This window comes from Carassius carassius, chromosome 36 (genome assembly GCF_963082965.1).
Source record: "Carassius carassius chromosome 36, fCarCar2.1, whole genome shotgun sequence".
Lineage (NCBI taxonomy): Eukaryota > Metazoa > Chordata > Actinopteri > Cypriniformes > Cyprinidae > Carassius > Carassius carassius.
The window spans coordinates 7,699,777-7,721,213 of NC_081790.1; the positions used below are offsets into that span (position 1 = coordinate 7,699,777).

The window sequence follows — 21,437 nt, forward strand, 5'->3', positions numbered from 1 at the left end:
CTTTTTCTGATTATTATCTACGGTGGCCCAGTAGTGCACAATACAACAAAATCTCCACAACACAACGGAAACAAGCTGCTACACAACAAAATTAGCACAACACAATGGAAACAAGCTACATCACAAAGGAAACAAGCCACAACACAACAGAATTATCACAACACAACGAAATTAGCACAACAATGGAATCAAGTCACAACACAATGAAATTAGCACAACACACCAGAAACTAGTCGAGACACAATGAAATTAGTTGTGGCGATTTCATTGTTATGGAGATTTCAATGTGTTGTGCACTACTGGGTCACCATAATTATCAATGTTGAAATTAATATAATATTTAAACTGCTAAATATTTTTGTGATACAAGATACATTTCTTTCAGGATTCTTTTAAATAATAGAATGTAGTGTGTATTATTAAAAAAAAAAAAAATGCATTGTTTCTGCAAAAAAAAAACATTGCTTAAGAAAAATACCCAAAATTGCATTTTATGTGCAAAATGGTAAAATCCAGGTCTAGTGATAGAAATTGATAAAATCCTATATATATATATATATATATATTTTTTTTTTTTTTTTTTTACAAATCCTAGTAATGGTGAGCTCTAGATTATGTAATCTTCAAGACATTTCACTACAATATACAGGTGCTGGTCATATAATTAGAATATCATCAAAAAATTGATTTATTTCACTAATTCCATTCAAAAAGTTAAAACTTGTATATTATATTCATTCATTACACACAGACTGATATATTTCAAATGTTTACTTCTTTTAATTTTGATGATTATAACTGACAACTAAGGAAAATCCCAAATTCAGTATCTCAAAAATTAGAATATTACTTAAGACCAATACAAAGAAAGGATTTTTAGAAATCTTGGCCAACTGAAAAGTATGAACATGAAAAGTATGAGCATGTAAAGCACTCAATACTTAGTTGGGGCTCCTTTTGCCTGAATTACTGCAATGCGGCGTGGCATGGAGTCGATCAGTCTGTGGCACTGCTCAGGTGTTATGAGAGCCCAGGTTGCTCTGATAGTGGCCTTTAGATCTTCTGCATTGTTGGGTCTGGCATATCGCATCTTCCTCTTCACACTACCATACAATTTCAATGGGGTTGAGGTCAGGCGAGTTTGCTGTCCAATTTAGAACAGGGATACCATGGTCCTTAAACCAGGTACTGGTAGCTTTGGCACTGTGTCCAGGTGCCAAGTCCTGTTGGAAAATGAAATCTGCATCTCCATAACGTTGGTCAGCAGCAGGAAGCATGAAGTGCTCTAAAACTTCCTGGTATACGGCTGCGTTGACCTTGGACCTCAGAAAACACAGTGGACCAACACCAGCAGATGACATGGCACCCCAAACCATCACTGACTGTGGAAACTTTTCACTGGACCTCAAGCAACATAGACTGTGTGCCTCTGCTCTATTCTTCCAGACTCTGGGACCCTGATTTCCAAAGGAAATGCTAAATTTACTTTCATCAGATAACATGACTTTGGACCACTCAGCAACAGTCCAGTCTTTTTTGTTTTTTAGACACTTCTGACGCTGTCTGTTGTTCAAGAGTGCAACCGCTGAAACCAATGTCTTTCATACGTCTGTGCGTAGTGGTTCTTGAAGCACTGACTCCAGCTGCAGTCCACTCTTTGTGAATCTCCCCCACATTTTTGAATGGGTTTTGTTACACAATCCTCTCCAGAGTGCAGTTATCCCTATTGCTTGTACACTTTTTTTCTACCACGTTTTCCTTCCCTTCGCCTCTCTATTAATTTGCTTGGACACAGAGCTCTGTGAACAGCCAGCCTATTTTGCAATGACCTTTTGTGTCTTGCCTTCCTTGTGCAAGGTGTCAATGGTCGTCTTTGGGACAACTGTCAAGTCAGCAGCCTTCCCCATGATTGTGTAGCCTACAGAACTAGACTGAGAGACCATTTAAAGGCCTTTGCAGGTTAGATTAGCTGATTAGAGTGTGGCACCAGGTGTCTTCAATCCTTCAAACCTTTTCACAATATTCAAATTTTCTGAGATACTGAATTTGGGATTTTCCTTAGTTGTCAGTTATAATCATCAAAATTAAAAGATATAAACATTAGAAATATACGAGTCTGTGTGTAATGAATGAATATAACATAGAAGTTTCACTTTTTGAATGGAATTAGCAAAATAAATTGCTATGTTTGTGTCCTATTTATATAAAGTGGTTTCCAAATATCCATTCATTATAAACTACTAGAAATCATTTTAAAAATCATTGGAATTCATGGGCCAGAAAGTGTATTAACATTTCACTTGAGAAGTCTGTTGACAAGAACTCATTAAGCTTTAAACCCTAGAGAGTAATACACACTCTGAACTGTAAGACGCTCTGTTCTCATGTCTTATCCCTCTGGATTTCCCTGCAGCGGAAGCACCAGGAGATTCGTGCCATGCGCAGTCAGCTGAAGAAGATCGAGGATCTGGGAGCAGCTATGGAGGAGGCTCTGATCCTGGACAACAAATACACAGAGCACAGCACCGTGGGTCTGGCCCAACAGTGGGACCAACTCGACCAGCTGGGCATGAGAATGCAACACAACCTGGAACAACAGATCCAAGCCAGGTGACACTTCTCAAACCAGTCCTTAATATTTTTACATTATATGACATTTTTTTTATAAAAATATAAATGTTTATTATAATACAGTTTTGTTGTTTTTTTATATATTGATGTTTTTATTGGTATTATTTAATAGTTCATTTCGTAATTTAATTTTACTTATTCTATATCTTGTACTCCTCATTTAGAAACACTACAGGAGTAACAGAAGAGGCCCTGAAGGAGTTCAGCATGATGTTCAAGTGAGTAATCCACTGTAATGAAAATCAAATCATTGCAATGCGAAAATCAAGCATTCTTGAAAATGTAACAAATGTTTGTTTCAGGCATTTCGACAAAGAAAAATCTGGCCGTCTCAATCACCAAGAGTTCAAGTCCTGCCTGCGGTCTCTGGGCTATGACCTGCCCATGGTTGAAGAAGGAGAACCAGACCCAGAGTTTGAGTCCATCCTGGACATAGTGGATCCGAACAGGTGAGAAACATCATCTGTGGATGTGCTAAATATTCTGTGTTCTTTCTGTCACGGAGCTAACATCGGTTTGTTTTGTTCAGGGATGGAAACGTGTCCTTGCAGGAGTACATGGCCTTCATGATCAGCCGAGAAACAGAGAATGTGAAGTCAAGCGAGGAGATCGAGAGCGCTTTCCGTGCTCTCAGCGCCGAGAACAAACCTTACGTCACCAAGGAAGAACTCTACCAGGTACCATTTACAATTCATACTGGATAAATATCAAACATTTGGCCTCTCTTTCATATTTGGTGTAAGAAAGATGATCTTAATGAACTTATGTGTGTTTGCAGAACCTGACGAAGGAACAGGCAGACTACTGCATTTCCCATATGAAGCCCTACTTGGACAGCAAGGGCCGAGAAATGCCATCAGCTTTCGACTTTGTGGAATTCACCCGCTCGCTCTTCGTCAACTGATTCCCCACCCCCTGCCTGCCAGTGACCAATCGGGATGCGTTTTCCCCCCTTCACAAGAACACACAGCCGAACTGCATGGATCTGAATTGAAATTCTCTAGCACCCAGTATAGCAATATCTGTATCTTGCTATGACTCTTAACCCTGCGTATTTATCTGACACGTCCTCGTGCTTCACTGACAATAGTGTAGTGGATCTGTCTGCATTTATTGTGGTTGTTTTAGCTGTTAAGTGCTTTGCTTTATTTAACAAACCTATAGAGAGGATATGCTGTAACATCACCTATGAGACTGCAGTGTGCTTAAGTAAACGCTACTGGTTACAACTGGAAGGAGTTGTCTGTGTTTTTATTTTACGGTGTAAATGTACAATTGAAGATATATAATGCATATATAACGTATTTTTTGGACTATAAGTCGCACCTAAGTATAAGTTGTATCAGTCCAAAAATACGTCATGACAAGGAAAAAAAATATATAAATCGCACTAAGTCGCATTTATTTAGAACCAAGAACTAAGAGAAAACATTACCGTCAACAGCCGCGAGAGTGCGCTCTGTGTTTTCAGGTGTAGGCTACAGGAGGCAGGAGCATAGAGCAGCATAGAGCGCCCTCTCGCGGCTGTAGACGGTAATTGACCTTAAAGACCTTCAACCCAAATCACACAATTGAACCAGTCCTAAAAATGATGGAGGAAAAAAAAAGTAAAATTTAAAATTAAGAAAAAATAAAAATATAAAAATTACAGTTTGGAGAATTACAAACATCTCACCCTGGTACTGTGGCTGCAGCAAAGACTACAGGGCGTGTAGGTGACGACCGCACCCCAAAAGTATATGAAACAGACACCTGTAGAGACAGCAGGGGACGGGGCTAGAGTACACTGTGAAGATGAGCCAAACTATCTGTCCCAACACTTACAAACAGATTACTAAAAATCAGAAACACCAGATGGTACAATTACCAATTATCCTTAAAATAGATATTATGTTAAGTAAATAAAGCACAAAAAAATACAACAAAGCTCACCCATGGAATGGTGAGAAGTGGACTGAGTGTACTGAGAAAGAGAATTGCACTGGGTCCCGCAGGATCACGCTCTCACCATCAGGGGCACTGCTGCCACTGTCTCACTCTGAAAGAGCATTTGAGCACAAGGCCTCCCTCTGAGCCCAGAATGTGTCCAGGTCCCACGGGGAAAGTACAACAGAGGTTACTCCTATATTGGTGCTACCTTGAGTATTAGCTCATTCTTTTTCTTATTCTGATTTATGTGGGATCATTACAATAATGATTAGATATCATATCTAAACTGAATGACATTAATTTGTGTAAAAAGCATGTGGTTCATTGGGGTAATATGTTCATTACATCATCTTTACAAAGAAAAACTCACAGATTGCAATTTTTACAAAACAATTATTTGCCAAGACCATACTCTGACACCCTCGTTGCTTGCTTATCCACTCAGAGGCACTAGCTGTTGGACAAGAGCATATCCAGAACTCAAGATGAGTTTGGCTACGGCTTCATCAACAGTCTTCCTCCTGACCCGGCGCAAGGTAAGTAGAACTCATCTCTGAGAGCCCCTGGGACCCAGCTGACCTCTGCACACAGAAATACTCTGCATTTACAACTCACTGAATGCTTATTCATCATATTTCAGTCACAGATGTTTTATTTGACAGGTTAAATACCTGATAAACTGGCTTAAAGTGAGTATCTGCAAACATTCCTGTCTGCCCCCTTAATGACACCAGAAAGAGGAGCACTGGAAATGAGCCATCAAGATTGATTTGTCCCTAATAATTTAAGGTTTTGATTCCACTTAGGAATATAATTGGCAAATACTGCAATATGGAAATACATGGAGAATATTACTTGCACAAATTAATTTTTTTTTTTTATATATATATATATTTTTTTGGCCCATTCAAAGGTTCAAAAGAACAGCATTTATATGAAATATATATCTTTTGTACATTACAAATTAATTTACTAACGCTTTTGATCAGTTTAATTCATACTTGCTAAATACTTTTCTTTCAAAAAGGAAATCTATCTATCTATCTAGCTTTAATAGTGGTAGTTGATTTAATGCCTCCAATATTGCTAATTTAAAAAGTATTTAAAATTAGCTAATTTAAAAACACTGCATCCATCAAGATGATTTTTTTATTTCTATACTGTTTAACGGACACAACATGATGGAAAATAAATTCACAACGCCAAAATTTTCACATTTTATATATTTTTTTATTTTTCATTTTGAGGTAAAATATCACTCTGTTTGTGTTTCACTCTTTAAGATATATATATATATATATATATATATATATATATATATATATATATATATATATATATATATATATATATATATATATATATATATATATATATATATATATATATTTTTTTTTTTTTTTTTTTTTTTTATGTAAAGCATTTGATTTTGTAAAAGTGAGTCCATACCAGCCAGCACAGACGGTTTCAGAGGATGGAAGCACAGACTGGAGTGACTACATCTATGATCACGTCCGGCCAGTTTGGGTTCAGGTTCCACATGCACACATAAGCCTTCTCATCGCTCCAATCACCATCAACCACACTTACCCCAAAAAACAGCATTAACATTACGACAGCAGGTGGTTTAAAGTCTCTGTATTGGGAAAGGGCTGTTACCGGCCGAATCCACAACCTATGACCGAACCGGTGCAGTTCCAGGACACACCGGTGACTTGCAGAACCCTTTACAGAGCATCAACACGCTGAAGACGGTACATGCAGGACACCTGTGCAAAAAAAAATCACCAGTTGTAAGATCATTAAAAAAAATTATTAATACAATTATTAGTATATACGGTGCCCGTAAGGTGACTTTTTTTGCATTCAAGGCTCTCACCGACTGTGATCCTCACAGTTAACCTCAAACCCATCAAAAAGCATGACTCTTGGAGCTTTTCACCAGTTCTTTGGTAACTACGTCTTCAGCTCTATACAAGAAGTGCAGACACCAGGAAAGTGAGAGATGTTTTGATCTTGGGGGAGTGTTTGACTGATCTGGTCTTCTGTCTGGGTGCTGCTCAGTGTTGCCAGACGTACGATAATTATCGTATTTGTACGATAATCTTTACCTCTGTACGATCAATAATGAAAAAAATCCCGTAATGTACGATAATTTCAGAATTTTATGACAAGTTAAATGATGACAGTTGCTTCTTTACTCATACACTTAATCGGCTCATTACAGACACTCTAAATGCGTTCGTGTGCACCTCAGGGAGGGTGGGTGCCCTGCTTTAAGGCCAACGAGCACTATGTTGCGGTCCATGACAGCAATAAATCCTTCAACATCTGGCAACACGCAGTCTTCCAATAAAAGCGGCTCAGATGTGTAGTTATGAGTTAACTGCGCCACACTGCAACAGCTAAATTCCGCCTACGCTGGACGCGACAAAGCAAATGTTAAAATAATTTTAATATGTTTTAACATGCGCCGTGACGCAGAAAGTCACTGAAAATAATGGGATAGTATTTTGTTGTACTGCTTCCAACCATACGGCTTATCGCTTATTGGTAATTTGCAGGCCGTGTTAAAATGTAATTGGTTTAGAATAGATAACTCTTTTGACTCGTGTACGGTAATTTTGAACTGGTACGATACTTGGACATTTACAATCTGGCAACACTGGTGCTGCTGTCTAACACATCTTTGGCTTGTGTGAACTGGAAGAGTTTGACAGCTTCTCTGGGCGGGAATAAAACACATTATACATCATCACACAAAAGGACTGATATTTTTTTCAAGTGCATGAATATTCTGGTTAGAGAAGGTAAGCTAACTTTTTCTACTTAAGTTACCGATTCTTGCGTTTGCTGGTGTGACTTTCTCCATGTCGATTCAGCGCCAATTAAAGCAAGAGTTTCATCCGTGAACATGTTTAAAATGTCTCACGCTTTATCTCAGAAGTACAAGATTAAAAGATTTCAACACTAAGGTATATCTCTACAACATGTTTTGTCTCCAGGCGTTACAGTTAGCATTGAGCTAGCGATTATTTTTCATAAAGCACGATTTTCTGGTTATTCAACATATTTACAAACTGTTTTATGTTGGGCGAATCAATATCTGCTTCTGTGATGGAAAAACACTTCTTATCGCTAATTGTCCAAGTTATTGTTATTGTATTTGGCCACTGCACATCGTTGTTTCTTTTACTGTCTATGGTTGTTCGTTCCTCAATTTCCGTGACGGCGCTGCCATGGATACCGTGAGCCAATCAATGATTAGCTGTCCGCTGTACGTCACTGGTGTTAGCTTCTGATTGGTCAACCTACTTTTTGCAGTTTCAGTGTTGTATTATATAAATTTTTCCTGTGCCATTCTTATAATTCGGTAAATATTAATAATAAAAACAAATAAATAAATAAAAACCTAACACAGTTTAAGCAAGTGAACGTTTTTAGAAGTAATACATACAAAAACATCGTATACAACTAACTAGCACAGGGAAAAATATATGAATACATGACTGTCATGAAAAAAATATCCATAATAGCCTCAGGCGTCTAATATAAGCTTTAACGTTATATAAACTTTTTTTGTATTCATCATTAAATAATACAACGTTCTCTTTTTATATTATATACACTGATCCCTTAACATTTTGTTTTCTCACATATCCTCTTAAAACTCTTGATTTAAGTTTACTTAAATATAAAATATAGAAATAATAATAGGTATTGAGGTGACATGGTGACTCACAGATTAAATTTGCATGTGTACATGGTGTGTAAATAAGCCATTTTAACGTTAAAATTATACTTTTAGAAGTATATTTTATTATTAATAAATTTAAGTGATAAATGTAGTTTCCCTTGGATATCCTGTAACTTGGTGTGCATGATATGCTAGTATATGTAGTAATAACCCAGCTTTCTGCAATACCTCAAAGTGTGCTATTTTAGTTGTTAATGACATACAATTCAACAAGTTAAACAAACTATAAAATTATACTTATGTTTTTATATACAAAAACATTTAAATAAGTGTAAAAACCTTGTACATGTTCATTTGTATGTCTCCAATAAAGAAACGGGTGGAGAAAAGACCACTTGTAGAGTTCTTTAAGATTCTACAGGCTTTATTATCTCATTTAAATAATCCTTGAATTAGCCAAGCTCAAAATTACAAGAGGAAGTTTTTTTTTGTGTTTTGTTTTTATTAAAAATGTTTCAAACCTCATGGGTGTCTGTAAAACATTACAATGAAAATTCAAATCAACATAAACCCAAATGTTGATGTGTCAAATGCCCACTTGCCCCACCCGACCCCATTTTAACTGTCGACAATAATAACTGCCATACCTTGATATTGACCCCAAACATTTACAAGAGGTGACAGAAGCTAGCTGGTGCTTTCCTTTTGTCCAATATGTCACATAGGAAAAACAGTGTCAACTCTTTGGGGCCCACCTCTGCATTTAAGAAAATATACAAAGGAAAAAGAAAAGAGTGGCTAGGTATGTATGCTATGATTAGATCACTGCACCATGGCTTATTACTTCAACTCACAACCATTCACAGAAAAAAAATCCATTTCAAATACTTAATATATAAACTGCTATTTACTTCAGTTTAGTCTACAGAGGATGACGTGCAGATTGGTATTATTTTATATTTGTCTTTGGAGATGGTGGTAATTAAAGATGACGCAAGAGGCTTCAGCAACGAGATGCCACTAGTTTTCCAATGCAGGAACTGTGTGTCCAAGGAATTAACTGGGTTTAGACATGGTCAGGACAAGAAGGGTTCAGTAGAACAGAAGATGGAGCACAAAAAACAAACAAAAAAAATTAATAAAAACAAAGCTTTTTGCTCCCGTGGTCGGAGGATGATTTCAAAAAAGAAAGAACAGGTTCGAGTGTTGGAATATGTCCTTATCAGCCTTTAGTCATCTTCACCATCATCCTGAAAATGACGAAAAGAAAAATTTTATTTAGGGGGGCAAAAAGGTTTCTGAAGATCTTACTAATACATTTTAAATCAAGATAACTGACATTCATTTCAATACAAAGTAACTGTAATCAGCCTTCAAATTAAAGCCAAAGCTTTAAATAATTCTCACCTCACCATCTTCTCCATCATCCTCCTCTTCATCTTCCTCTCCCTCATCCTCGTCTCCTTCTTCATCTATGTCCTCCAAACCCTCCTCTTCCTCATCATCTTCCTCCTCACCTTCACCCTCTTCATCATCCATATCCGGAACCTGACGAGAGAGGAAAAGATAAGTACAAATTCTGACTTGTTAATACTAATATACACCTGCAGTAATGCAATATTTCTTACCAGGTAGTACTGCAGAGGGTTGGGCCAGATGTCATCTTTAATGACCTCCCCGAGTTCATCAGCCCCTGCGTCGGAGTGATCGGCGAACCAGGTGAAGAAGCTCTCAGGCTCTTCATGTTGCCTTTTCTTCCCTGCCTTGTTCGGTGTCTGTCCAGCACGCTTCGTCAGGTCCTGCATCATACAGAATCGGTTAAAGGACACTCAATAGGAAATGGCATCAAGTCAAAAAAAAAAAAAAAAACACACACCCCAAAAACATTAAATGTTAACCCACCTTTCCAGCCTTCCATTTGATTTCAGTGGATTTTGAAGACGGGTCACCGCTCTCATTCAAGTGGAACTCTTTTGAAAGGACTTTGTTTTCAAAGTATGGATTTTCATCAAAGTACTGCAAGACAAAAGATACAATTACAGGTCTCTGTCTCACAGCTGTGCATTACTTTCAGACTCGACCAGACAAAAAAAAAGTGTACTTACAAAATCTATTCTGTAACCTGATTTGATGTCCTCAAATTCTGTGACCTCCACTCTGGTCAGGTAATGAAGTGATTCTTCATCCTCCTCACCAAGCAAGGCTGAGACTATTAGTCAAAAAAAAAATTACAATACATTAATCTATTTCAAGAGTAAACCATATTTTACATCAACTAATCGCAGTATAACACATCTTCTCACCTTGTGGATGGTTGACGAATGTTGTGACCCAGAAGTTTGGGATTTTTGCTATGAGTTCTGATCTCTTCTGGAAGAACGGCTGACGTAGCTTATTGTACTTCTGCTCAACTTTTAAAATTTCCTCACTTGCCTGCTCATTCAGTCTGAGGAAAAAATAAAATGTATAAATAAAAAGCGCATTAAATGTAAACTTATCAATGAGGCTAAAGAAACTTGGCAAACTTACCTGTCGATTTCATTCTGTACTTCATCAATGTGTTCAATTGCCTCCTGTTGCTCTTTTTCTGAAATGCAACAAATCTTAAAATAAACAAATGCTAATTCGATATGCCATTAATACCCTGCGAAAAAATGCAGGACAAAATTACACATGCATGAGAACCTTATATACGGAAGAACAACCGCATGACTTCATATATTACACACGTGCAACGGTTAACGTTACATACTAAAACACAATCAATGCATTCGTACAATGTAAACACGATCTATTTCCTAAATCTACAGAACGAAACAAAGCAAAATTATTTTATCCAGCCTCATCCTATATAAAGCAACAAATTTAAGTTAAAAGTGAAAGCGTGGTGTTTACGCCAGTCGACCAGCTCAATCCGGTGCAGTTTCAGCAGCAGCTGCGCAAGGCCGCGAGGTTTAAACGGAGGAGGAGGCCACGCGCTGGGCCAGATTTACCTTCCTACTAACGAATTACACATTACTGCCGTGCATGAGAAGTTAGATTAGATCAGAATGCAATTTCGACCCGCTTGAGCGTCATTAAACACCTCTAGGGTGATTTGTGATGCAGCGGCGGTGTGGTTGGTGACACATGCGGGAACGGCTCGTGATGGCGGGGAAGACACAATAACCAGTTAGCCTATTAGCACACAACATGAGCGCAAAACAGCGCACAGATTGCACTCGAGCCACATTGGTTTTAAAAATACAAAGCTGAGCACATAAGCGGAAACGACCGGGAAACGTGAGGTTTTCGAAAACTAAACGGCATGCGAGAGCAATGTTCGTCGCGCGTGGTAACTTACAATGAAGCCGCCGCGCGAGGAAACATGGCCTCCGGTGCGCGCAACATCACTTTACTGAAATCACACCGACTTCTGCTGGATTAAACGGGCACAAACTCGGGCTTCACTTAAAGGTTCAAATAAACGCCAAGCGGCTAGTTAAAACTGATATTCGTGCTTTAAACGCAATAAGTGTAAGTTACTGAAAATGGCGGTGCTCAGGAGGCCGCCATTACTTTACCCGAGGTCTCGTCCGCTCCGTCGTGATTCGAGTTCTGCTCCTTTCGGCTCACTTTTGCCGCCGACGCCGACATTATTCCCCCACAGCCGGTGATTTGCCTTCTTACTCCTAAAACAAAGACTCCGGTACGACCTCCTCCGCTCGCGGAAAGCGAAAGAAGGGGAAATAAAGTTGGTTCAAGCTCAGTTTAGAAGTGCGAATATCACAACGTGTGTTGCGCTTCCCCTCCACACATACAACACACGCGCACTCACACAGCAGAGACGCGTATCACAGCACGCTCCTCCTCCTCTCTGACACCCGCCCAATAGAGATTTAAGAGCCACGCCTCCTCCTGGGCAAGCGTAATATAATATAATATAATATTTGGATAGGTTATATTTAAAATAAAAATAAGACAAATTGGAGCAGAAAAATATTTTGCACACTTAGTAAAAAATGTTATTATAAGAAATATCGAACATTGATTATTATACACACTGATACGATTTTTTTAATGTTTTGGATATAAATCTCTTTCCAAGCTTCATTCGTTAGATGAAAAAAATAGTAAAAAACTGTACTATTGTGAAATATTATTGCAATTTAAAATGACAGTTTTCTATCTGAATATATTTTAAAATGTAATTTATTCATGTGATTGCAAAGCTGAATTTTCAGAAGTCATTTCATCAGTCTTCATTGGTCACATTATCCTTCAGAAATCATTCTGATATGCTGATTTGGAGCTCAATAAAAAAAAAAACATTCTTATTATTAATGCTGAGAACAGTTGTGCTGGTCCTTTGTAATATGTGACCCTGGATCAAAACTAGTCATAAGGGTAATTTATTTTAACACATCATCTAAAAGCTGAGTAAATAAGTTTTCCACTGATGTATGGTTTGTTAGGATAGAATAATATTTGATAATATTCATGAAGATATTACAAAATATCTTCATGACACATGATACTTAATATCCTAATGATTTTAAGCATAAAAGAAAAATGTATAATTTGTCCTGTACAATGTATTTTTGGTTATTGCTATAAATATACCCGTGTTACTGGTTTTGTGCTCCAGGGTCACATATTGTCTTTACTGTCACTTTTGTCAATTTAATATTTCCTTGGTGAATAAGAATTTGCTAAATAAAATTATTAATTTGTTATTTTTGTTGTCTTTGTCATCATTAAATTGAACACCATATTTCATATTTTACCTAATATGAGTTCAACAAAGTCACACAGGCTTGGTGTAGGTAACACATAATATGGAGCTGAAAAAACTGCAATCGTAATTCATTCATCTCCATTAATTTATTTGAATGCTTATATATATATGAAAGTGAAGTGACATTCAGCCAAGTATGGTGACCCATACTCAGAATTTGTGCTCTGCATTTAACCCATCCGAAATGCACACACACAGAGCAGTGAACACACACACACACACACTGTGAGCACACACCCAGAGCAGTGGGCAGCCATTTATGCTGCGGCGCCCGGGGAGCAGTGTATATATATAGCTATAGTTTTGCTACAGTGTGTAGCAATATATATAGCTACACACTGTTTTTGCCTCTGATTGCAGAATACGTTTTGATGAACATTTTGAGGAAAATTGTGCATGTATCGGTGTTTATAAATATTAAGCTTAGCAAATCCTCGGACATAATATCTATGTATGTTTTACATGGCTAATTTCACAAACCGCGCGGCCATGCGCGCCTCCGAAAAGAAGACACACACGTCAAGCAAATAGCTAGTTTTTGTGAAGCCAGACATCATAAAGAAAAGACATGCGTGTTTTAAAAAAAATAAAGGCTTTGTGCAAATTCATATATCAGTTTAATCGATTATTCAGTATTCGTTCAGTTATATACAAAATACAGTGATTCCTGACTTTAGCAGTATTAACTGAGGAAAGATAGAGCTTAATTATGATTTATGCTTGTGGTTTGTGGTTTTAAATTACGTCCATACATCAGGGAAGTGTCTTTATGAAAGAGAGTGTCTTTATTTGTCTTTAATTAACTTTAAATAAGCTTTTCATCTAAAGTATCAGAGTAAACAAATTTCTTGAAGACTGCAACACTAGTCCTTTGATCTGGTTCATCCAAATTTGGGAATGTCCTGCTGCAACCTTTGTTTTAGTGTCCCCTGAGATGTTTTTTTTTTTTTTTTTTTTTTACTGTTAAGCCACTACTACATACTACTACTACTACAAAAAAAGCAATTATTTTTGTAGTTTAAAATGTTCTTCCTCTTCTTCCACCACACTTCAGTCTACTCTATACAACAAACACAACAAACAAATTCTTCGGGAAAAAGCAAATTTTGTCAAAGACTTTTATTTTGAAAATACTAAACATTACTCAAAAAAGACGTGAGCTAATATTGTTTCGTGCTTCACACCGCGTTGGACTCTGCTGGGAGGACTGGGAAACACAAGCAAGCATCAGTCTGCTGCCGGGGAATCGAAAAGACGTGCTGCTTTTACTCTACAAAGACGTTTATTTTCACTTCTGTAATGAAGACGCCAGCCTCCGTCCATTCGGATACATTCTAGGAAGGTCTCCGAGGAACACAAGGTAAAAATGTCATTTAAGTCATTGTCCTCTGCTCGATCGATGTGGTTTATTCCTCTGGATTGTGTCCCAGCTCGGTTGTCGTCTGTTCTATCGGTAAAGAGCCACTTAGGCCCATCGGGAGCGTTTAAAACTTTTTTCTAAATCATAGATCAATGAATCGTCATTTGATGTCAATGCAAACTGCAACTATATAACTGATGAGAAGTTTGTGTCTTGATGGAAATAATGTTGCGTTTGTCATAACATGAGTCATAATAACTTTTATGTATGTTATATTATGTAATTTATGATAGCAGCTGTGCCAGTTTCAAGTTAAGATGCATGTCACATTTCAAAAATACTGTTCACTTTAGTGTTCCATAACTATTTTTTAAGATTAAAAGACATAAATCCCTTTTGTAGTGAGATCTATTAAGATCTGTTTGACAAACCGGTATTTTAAGCATGAAAAGTAACTCATTTTAAGAAGATTGTCCTCCCTTTAAAGTGGTGGTTTTGAGCCTGTCCCACATCAGAGGACTTCTGGTAAATGTCGTCATGTTGTTGATGTGTTTTATGAATAGATAATTATTGTGTAGCATTTCACCCCACATGACGTTAACTTCTCAAAATAATTTTATGTAGACTATCTACATACAGTAAATAAGAAGGTCGTATCATAATGGTAATTATTTAACAAAAATACATCTAGAATGTGTCATTAATGGCAAGAGAATATCCTTTACAGTTGTTCAGAATAGGCTCTTCTGAATCTATGGCATCCATAGCTTTTTCTCATGAAGGCATTTGATGAGCTGTTTGAATTGATTCTAGCAGGCAGCAGCACATTCCTGACATCCAAAGCATTTTGAGGAGTGCTTCAGGCTAGAGTATATGGATAATGGCAAACCCTTATAGCTGGTAATGAAAGATTGATTGCATTTAATACTTTGCTGATTGGGCTGTGTGAAATACTTTTATGAATTTTTTATTTAGAGGACCATCACCTGAGGAATATTTTTCTTGGTCCGGAACAGGTCACTTTTATTGCTTTCAGATTCAGAACTCGACGCTTTCCACAGCTGAGCAGGGATTGGTTTAGTCATGCATTTTAGGTGCTGAGATTTAGCGTTTAACTTTCAAAATGTGTGGCCTTTTGCTAATCCTCCTCAAAACCGATCTATTTGCTTTCATCATAAATGTTCCTGGACTTATTGTGAATGATTCATTAGTGTGTGTTATACTAGAGAAAAAAAAATACATTTGTCTTTATGAGTGATGCATCAAAATTATTATTTTTATCTAAACCTAGAAATCAAAATCAAACCACTGACACACTTTATTGGAAACTGTTTCAGTCAATAATCTATTTCAGCTGAAACTAAATAAAAAAAAACGAAAAAAAAAATGTCCTACTGTTTTGGCCGAATGGTTTTGTTTGCTAATATTTTTGTTTGCTGAAAATAACTAGTCTTTATACTCTTTCAAAATGTAAACATCCCTCCAACCACCTGGCTCCATTCTAGTATATAAAGCCACTTTTCACAATCCAGTCAGTTCCCATTGGATAAAATCAGGTACCACTCTACTTTTTTTTTCCTTCTCATTGAATATCCTGTATTGGAAATGTGGGTTGTGAAACCTGTTTTATGTTGACTTGATTTCAACATGTCATTTATGACATCAAAGAAACCTTTATAATGGCTCATAAAAAAAAATTCTGTAATGTTTTGCTTCCTGCATGCTGATTTTTCTGATATGTTTTTGTCCTTTGAGCACTTCATTAGAAATTTGTATTGGTTTCAACAGACTTGTGTGCCCAGTGGGACGTCCTGTGGACGCTGACCCAGTTGTATCTCTCTTGATCAGACGGCACTCTGCTTGAGCACATTAGCAGCTCTCAGAGGAATGATTTCATTGAATGGAAGCTCTTATTAGTAGCGTCATGGTTCTTATGTCTCAGACCTTTGGCAGAGATTGGGACTGAATCTCACTCAATGGAAACCACTTTTAAAAGTAGTGTTTTTTTCTCACTATGAGTAGTTTTGAGATTTTTATATATATATATATATAAGCTTATTTACAAGTTTAGGCCTCCTGCTGTAATAATTGCAGACTGTTCAGTGTGTGTAATCAACTATCCAAACAAACACATTCCTCCTAACAAGCGGCTGCTGTGTCAGGTCTGTGAGGAATTTCCATTAGATGTGTGGCTGAAATATCCAGCTGAATAATCCAAACACCGGATTCATAGGTTTGTGTTGAGATGCGGTGAAGAAATCGAATCCCTTGAACTCCACAGGGCTGTTTCACCTGTTTTGCATATCAAACGGTTTGTTCAGGCTGAGCGTCAGAAGGTCAGGACTGCGGTCACCGTTTAGAGATTCCTGGATTGTTCAGTGGTTCTTGGATTCCCTCTCGAGAGAATTTCTTCTTGTTTTTGTTTTTCAAAAGGTCTGTATTATTCCCCATGAGGTCTATTTTCTTTTAACGTTGGGGCAAAAAGTCTGAACTTCACTGTGGCTTTCCTTTCGGACCGGGAGGTAACAGATCAACGTCTTTACCACATGGATCTCCCTCGACAAAACAGCATCTGTTTTTCTGGAGTGCACCAGTCAGGGTTTTTAAGGATTGTTAATTTCTATGCTTCTTTTTGCACATTTCTGTCATGTTTCACAAAGAGAAGTGTCCATTTATTTTTCTTACCAACAGCATTGGATACATTTTCTCGTCCTGCATACACAAGGGCCAAACTACTTTCCACCATCTTGCACACATTTAAAGCATCATCACACACTGTCGCTTCCACAGGCAAATCGACCACACAGGAAGAAATGTAAACATGGCCAATACGTCTAAAGGCCCATTCGTACCAAGAATGATAACTAAATCGATAACTACATTAAAGTCCACAGCAATGGGTGATAAAACAGGGGTGGCTTTCGGTATGTCTTTTAAACTGTCGTAAACATGAACACATCACTCCAATTCTTAGATCCCTTCACTGGTTGCCGATTTCTCAGAGAATAGATTTTAAAATTCTCCTCTTCATTTATAAATCCCTTCATAACATAGCTCCTGTCTATTTATCTGAACTTCTCCATCCCTATACTCCATCTAGAAGCCTACGATCCTGTGACCAGGCTCTGTTGGTGGTCCCTCGCGTTAGGCTAAAGCGTAGAGGGGAGCGTGCATTTGCGGTGGCTGGGCCACGACTCTGGAATACCCTGCATTTAGAAATCAGACTGGCCCCTTCCTTGTCTATTTTTAAGTCCTTGCTAAAAACTTTTTTATTTTCCTTAGTGTACTGACTACTGTGATACGCTAAATTTTGTAAATGGGTGGTTTTAAATTTTTGTCTGGTCTATTTTTCATGTATGTGTTATATTCTTGCTCTTCTGTAAAGCACTTTGGTCAGCCGGGAGGCTGTTGTAAATGCGCTATAGAAATAAAATTGAAATTGAATTGAAATTGGCTTTCGGTATGGCATTTGGTTGTGTGAAACATAGTTTCAGATATGTCCTAAAAAAAAATCTAGTCTAATGGATTCTGATTGGTTGCCAAGTTTCCAATGGTATTGTTCTAGTTGTGGTAGAAGATTAGAGTGATAATGAAAGCGTTTTAGTTATAGTTATCATTATAGTTAAAGGGTTACTCCACCCCAAAATGAAAATTTTGTCATTAATCACTTTACCCACATGTCGTTCCAACCCTGTAAAAGCTCTGTTTGTCTTCAGAACACAATTTAAGATATTTTGGATGAAAACCTGGAGGCTTGAGACTGTCCCATAGACTGCCAAGTAAATAACACTGTCTAGGTTCCTCTGCAACACAAGGATGTGCTGTTTCTACATGTATTTAGCTTTGATTTAAAATAAAACATCACATCCTTGTGGCGCAGAGGACACAAAAGAGCATATGCAGTATACGGTGATATGGAGAGACACAGAGGAGACTGTTGACAAAGGAATTATTAAATAAAGTCATTATTTCTGTTTTTTCGCTTACAAAAACTGTTCTTGTCACTTCATATAACCCAGTTTGCACGTCTGATGGCAGATGGAGTATTTTGACGACGACTTTTCATACCTTTTATGGACCTTGACAGTGTATTTTACTTGGCAGTCTATGGGACTCCTCCAGGATTTTGTCCAAAATATTTTAAATTGTGTTCCAAAGATGAATAGAGCTTTTACGGGCTTGGAACGACATGGAGGTAAGTGATTAATGACAAAATTTTCATTTTAGGGTGGAGTACCCCTTTAATGTTCTTGTTGTGAATGGGCCTTAAAAAAAGTGTTGTTTTGGAATGTTTCAGAATTTTGATATATTTAAAAAAATTGCTTTGATGTGTTCTATCTGACTGTGTCTGGTTTTGTTTGGACATCTGTGTTGAAGACCACCATCTGAACAGGTGCTCGACAGGCTCCTTTATGTACCTGGAATGACCCTAGACCTCAAGAGACATTGAAAGACATGCACGTTCTGGTCGTTCATAGTCCGAGTTGACTTGAAAGACATAACCACCCTGTTCTTAAAAGCTTTGAATGCCTCTTTTTTTCTATAACTTCTTTGGAGTCCTAGAGTACGGCATGTGTTACATGCTCTCAGTTCAGAATCCTGTTTCCTGATATGATTCTTGTGTGCTCCCTCATGGTTGAGGCTCTGTGTTTTTTAATCCTTTTTAGAAGTGTGTTGAAGTGTTGTGGTGCTGTACCGCACTTAAATGTCCGGTAGCTGTTTGCATATCGAGCACTAAAATCAAATTTGGATGGAATGTTTTGAGTTTGACAGAAAGTTGTCTGCAATGACCTCTAAGGTGGGAAGTAAAATCTACTCAGCAGAATAATTTTACTGCATAGCGTATTTTTCTTTCCTCCAGGTTTGTCCAATAACTTTTAAGATTTTATAGTTTCCGACGTGTGCTTGACAAAAATGACTGTAATGCTTAGCTTCATTGCTAATGCTTGTTGAAGTGATAGTGCACCCAAAAATTTTAATTCTGTCATCATTTACTCACCCTCATGTCATTCCAAATCCTTTCTTTTCTTTTCTAAATCTACTTTTGGTGGAACACAAAAGAAGATATTTTGAGGAATGCTGGTAACCAAACCATTTCGCTATCATTTGATTTCCACTGTATGGCCAAAAAACATCACAGTTTTCAAAATGTCAAATCGATTAATCATAATTAGTTGCATCCAAAATCCACAATAAATGTGTGTGTGTGCAGTCAGTGTATATTTATAAATATGTTGTATAAATACACACACACGTATATATTTAAGAAATATGCCATTTATAGGTGTTAGATACACGCTACCATTCAAAAGTTGTTGAGCCGTAGAATGTGCAATGTTTTTTTTTTAAAGAAGCCTCGTCTGCTCATCAAGCCTGCATTAATTTGATTCAAAGAACAGAAAAAACTGTAAAATTGTGAAATATTTTTGGATATATATGGATATACACAGTTCACACACACACACACACACATATATTATGTAAACAAACTTTTATTTTGGATGCAGTTAATCATGATTAATGGATTTGACAGCACAGAAAAAAAACATACAGATTTGGAACATTGTGAGGTTGAGTAAATGTTGACAGAATGTTTATTTTTAAGGGAACGATCCCTTTAAAGGAGCATTGCGTAGGTTCTGAAATTTCTAACCGTTAATGACACCTGTGGCCGTTAGAGGGACTGCAGCCAGTCCCATGCTCGTTCTCAGTGCGCACTATCTTTTTTTTTTTTTACTTACTTACGAGGAGTGTCCGTGGGTGTCTGAATTGTGCTGGAGGCTGGTCGCTTCTTTCCATCCGCAGAGTCCATTTGAAAACACTATTGCCGGTGCTTACTATAATGGCTGGCGTGCCGTACGGTTGTAAGCCCAAGTAGACGAGAATGCGCATGACGTCACATTTTGTGAATTTTCGCGCCAATTCGGGCCCGACTCCTCCACACACAATTGAGCCTACAGGCTGATAGAGGCAACCGTGGTGGACAGTCGAGGTGTCATTCTTTTTTTTTACATCATGGTTGGCTCATATATGTACAAATGAAAACTCTATCTTAAAGATTTTTTTAAGTAAAAACCTCCACATAGCTCCTTTAAGAAACGCTCATAATGGAATTTTTCTTTTTATTTTATTATTATTATTATTATCATACTTGCCAACCTTGAGACCTCAGAATTAGGGAGATATTAAAAAGGACCGGGGGGGGGTTGTGTGTCGTCATATATATCACATACACAAACGATGTGTCGTCATATATAATATCACATACACAAACGCAAAGAAAAATGTAATTCATTTATTTGACAAATTCAATTCCTTAAGGCCTCTCCTCAGGAGGTTAGACCCTAATTTGTTAGCTACTGTAAATGAAGAGATATGAAATAGCTAGATCTTATCAATAAACATTTATTAATTCATTGCCTAATGCAACAATTACATAAGTAAACTCTCAAAACATTAATTATGACATTTCATTTTTAAATTTTCATGTAACAGTCTAAAGCTAAATAAATAGCTGTTCTTGCCTTTCATTTCAGACGTCTGCTTCTAGGGGCCGTTCACATATCGCATCTTTTTCGCGCTCAAGGTCGTTATTTCAACCGTAGGTGCGCGGCCGCGGTGAGCACGCTCATAATGGAAGCAACGTGGTGCGCTACTTTTTACAGGCGGGTTTTTCCTTCTCATCTCCAGAAATATATCTAGTAGTAAAGCTAATGCGAGCCGAGGTGAGGCTAGAAATCAATTAATCCTTTGCTGATACTTCTTCGTCGTCATCATGGAGAGCGCAGTTTGGTTGCATAGCAACGACAGACGCCATGGGAGCGCAAGCGTTTGGTCTAAAACGGCGCCCAGTGACGGATGGTGTAGCAATATTGTTGTCCGGGTGGAAATCGGGAGAAAGGTCGGTCCGGGAGATTTTCGGGAGGGGCTTTGAAATTCGGGATTCTCCCGGAAAATTAGGGAGGGTTGGCATGTATGATTATTATTATTGTCTGTTCAGAACAACACTGTAGCACTTTGCCCAAGACACATTTCCCTTCGGG

The 21,437-nt window shown here is 37.6% G+C and overlaps 3 protein-coding genes and 1 long non-coding RNA gene across 8 annotated transcripts in view; 2 read left to right on the top strand and 2 right to left on the bottom strand.

Annotated features, from left to right (window-relative positions):
* Positions 1 to 3,866, top strand: part of sptan1 (spectrin alpha, non-erythrocytic 1) — a 28,341-nt gene extending 24,475 nt beyond the window's left edge. For all 4 annotated transcript variants that reach the window (XM_059526074.1, XM_059526075.1, XM_059526076.1 and 1 more), the window contains 5 exons: positions 2,414 to 2,610; positions 2,796 to 2,849; positions 2,934 to 3,080; positions 3,161 to 3,308; positions 3,410 to 3,866. In XM_059526074.1, the coding sequence (XP_059382057.1) occupies positions 2,414 to 2,610; positions 2,796 to 2,849; positions 2,934 to 3,080; positions 3,161 to 3,308; positions 3,410 to 3,535 (672 nt within the window). In that variant the 3' untranslated portion in view covers positions 3,536 to 3,866. The remainder of the gene's footprint in view (positions 1 to 2,413; positions 2,611 to 2,795; positions 2,850 to 2,933; positions 3,081 to 3,160; positions 3,309 to 3,409) is intronic.
* A 2,552-nt stretch (positions 3,867 to 6,418) lies between these two features.
* LOC132117047 (uncharacterized) lies at positions 6,419 to 7,715 on the bottom strand. The gene is made up of 3 exons (XR_009425731.1): positions 7,399 to 7,715; positions 7,225 to 7,285; positions 6,419 to 6,609 (listed from the first exon to the last, which is right to left on the bottom strand). It is a non-coding gene; the product is annotated as an uncharacterized LOC132117047 (long non-coding RNA).
* A 937-nt stretch (positions 7,716 to 8,652) lies between these two features.
* Positions 8,653 to 12,109, bottom strand: LOC132117049 (protein SET-like). 2 transcript variants are annotated; one of them, XM_059526079.1, is made up of 8 exons: positions 11,821 to 12,109; positions 10,787 to 10,844; positions 10,561 to 10,703; positions 10,363 to 10,466; positions 10,160 to 10,273; positions 9,886 to 10,056; positions 9,670 to 9,805; positions 8,653 to 9,507 (listed from the first exon to the last, which is right to left on the bottom strand). In XM_059526079.1, exons 1-8 carry the CDS (start codon positions 11,891 to 11,893, stop codon positions 9,503 to 9,505), a joined length of 804 nt encoding a protein of 267 aa, XP_059382062.1. In that variant the 5' UTR covers positions 11,894 to 12,109; the 3' UTR covers positions 8,653 to 9,502. The 2 variants fall into 2 exon arrangements, with proteins under 2 accessions (XP_059382062.1, XP_059382061.1); XM_059526078.1 differs by having other exon boundaries at positions 9,665 to 9,805; positions 11,821 to 12,108.
* A 965-nt stretch (positions 12,110 to 13,074) lies between these two features.
* The window catches only part of specc1lb (sperm antigen with calponin homology and coiled-coil domains 1-like b), a 30,116-nt gene continuing 21,753 nt past the window's right edge, over positions 13,075 to 21,437 (top strand). The window contains exons 1-2 of the mRNA XM_059525430.1: positions 13,075 to 13,097; positions 14,188 to 14,394. Coding sequence (XP_059381413.1) covers positions 13,075 to 13,097; positions 14,188 to 14,394 — 230 coding nt within the window. The remainder of the gene's footprint in view (positions 13,098 to 14,187; positions 14,395 to 21,437) is intronic.

Bases quoted from the DNA above. Each gene is read 5' to 3' on its own strand.
- LOC132117049 (XM_059526078.1), bottom strand. From the start codon at position 11,893: ATGTCGGCGTCGGCGGCAAAAGTGAGCCGAAAGGAGCAGAACTCGAAT. The intron at 10,467-10,560 runs GTGAGAAGATGT...TTTGACTAATAG, and splicing joins ATTCGTCAACCATCCACAAG to TCTCAGCCTTGCTTGGTGAG. The intron at 9,806-9,885 runs GTAAGAAATATT...CTCTCTCGTCAG, and splicing joins ACCCTCTGCAGTACTACCTG to GTTCCGGATATGGATGATGA.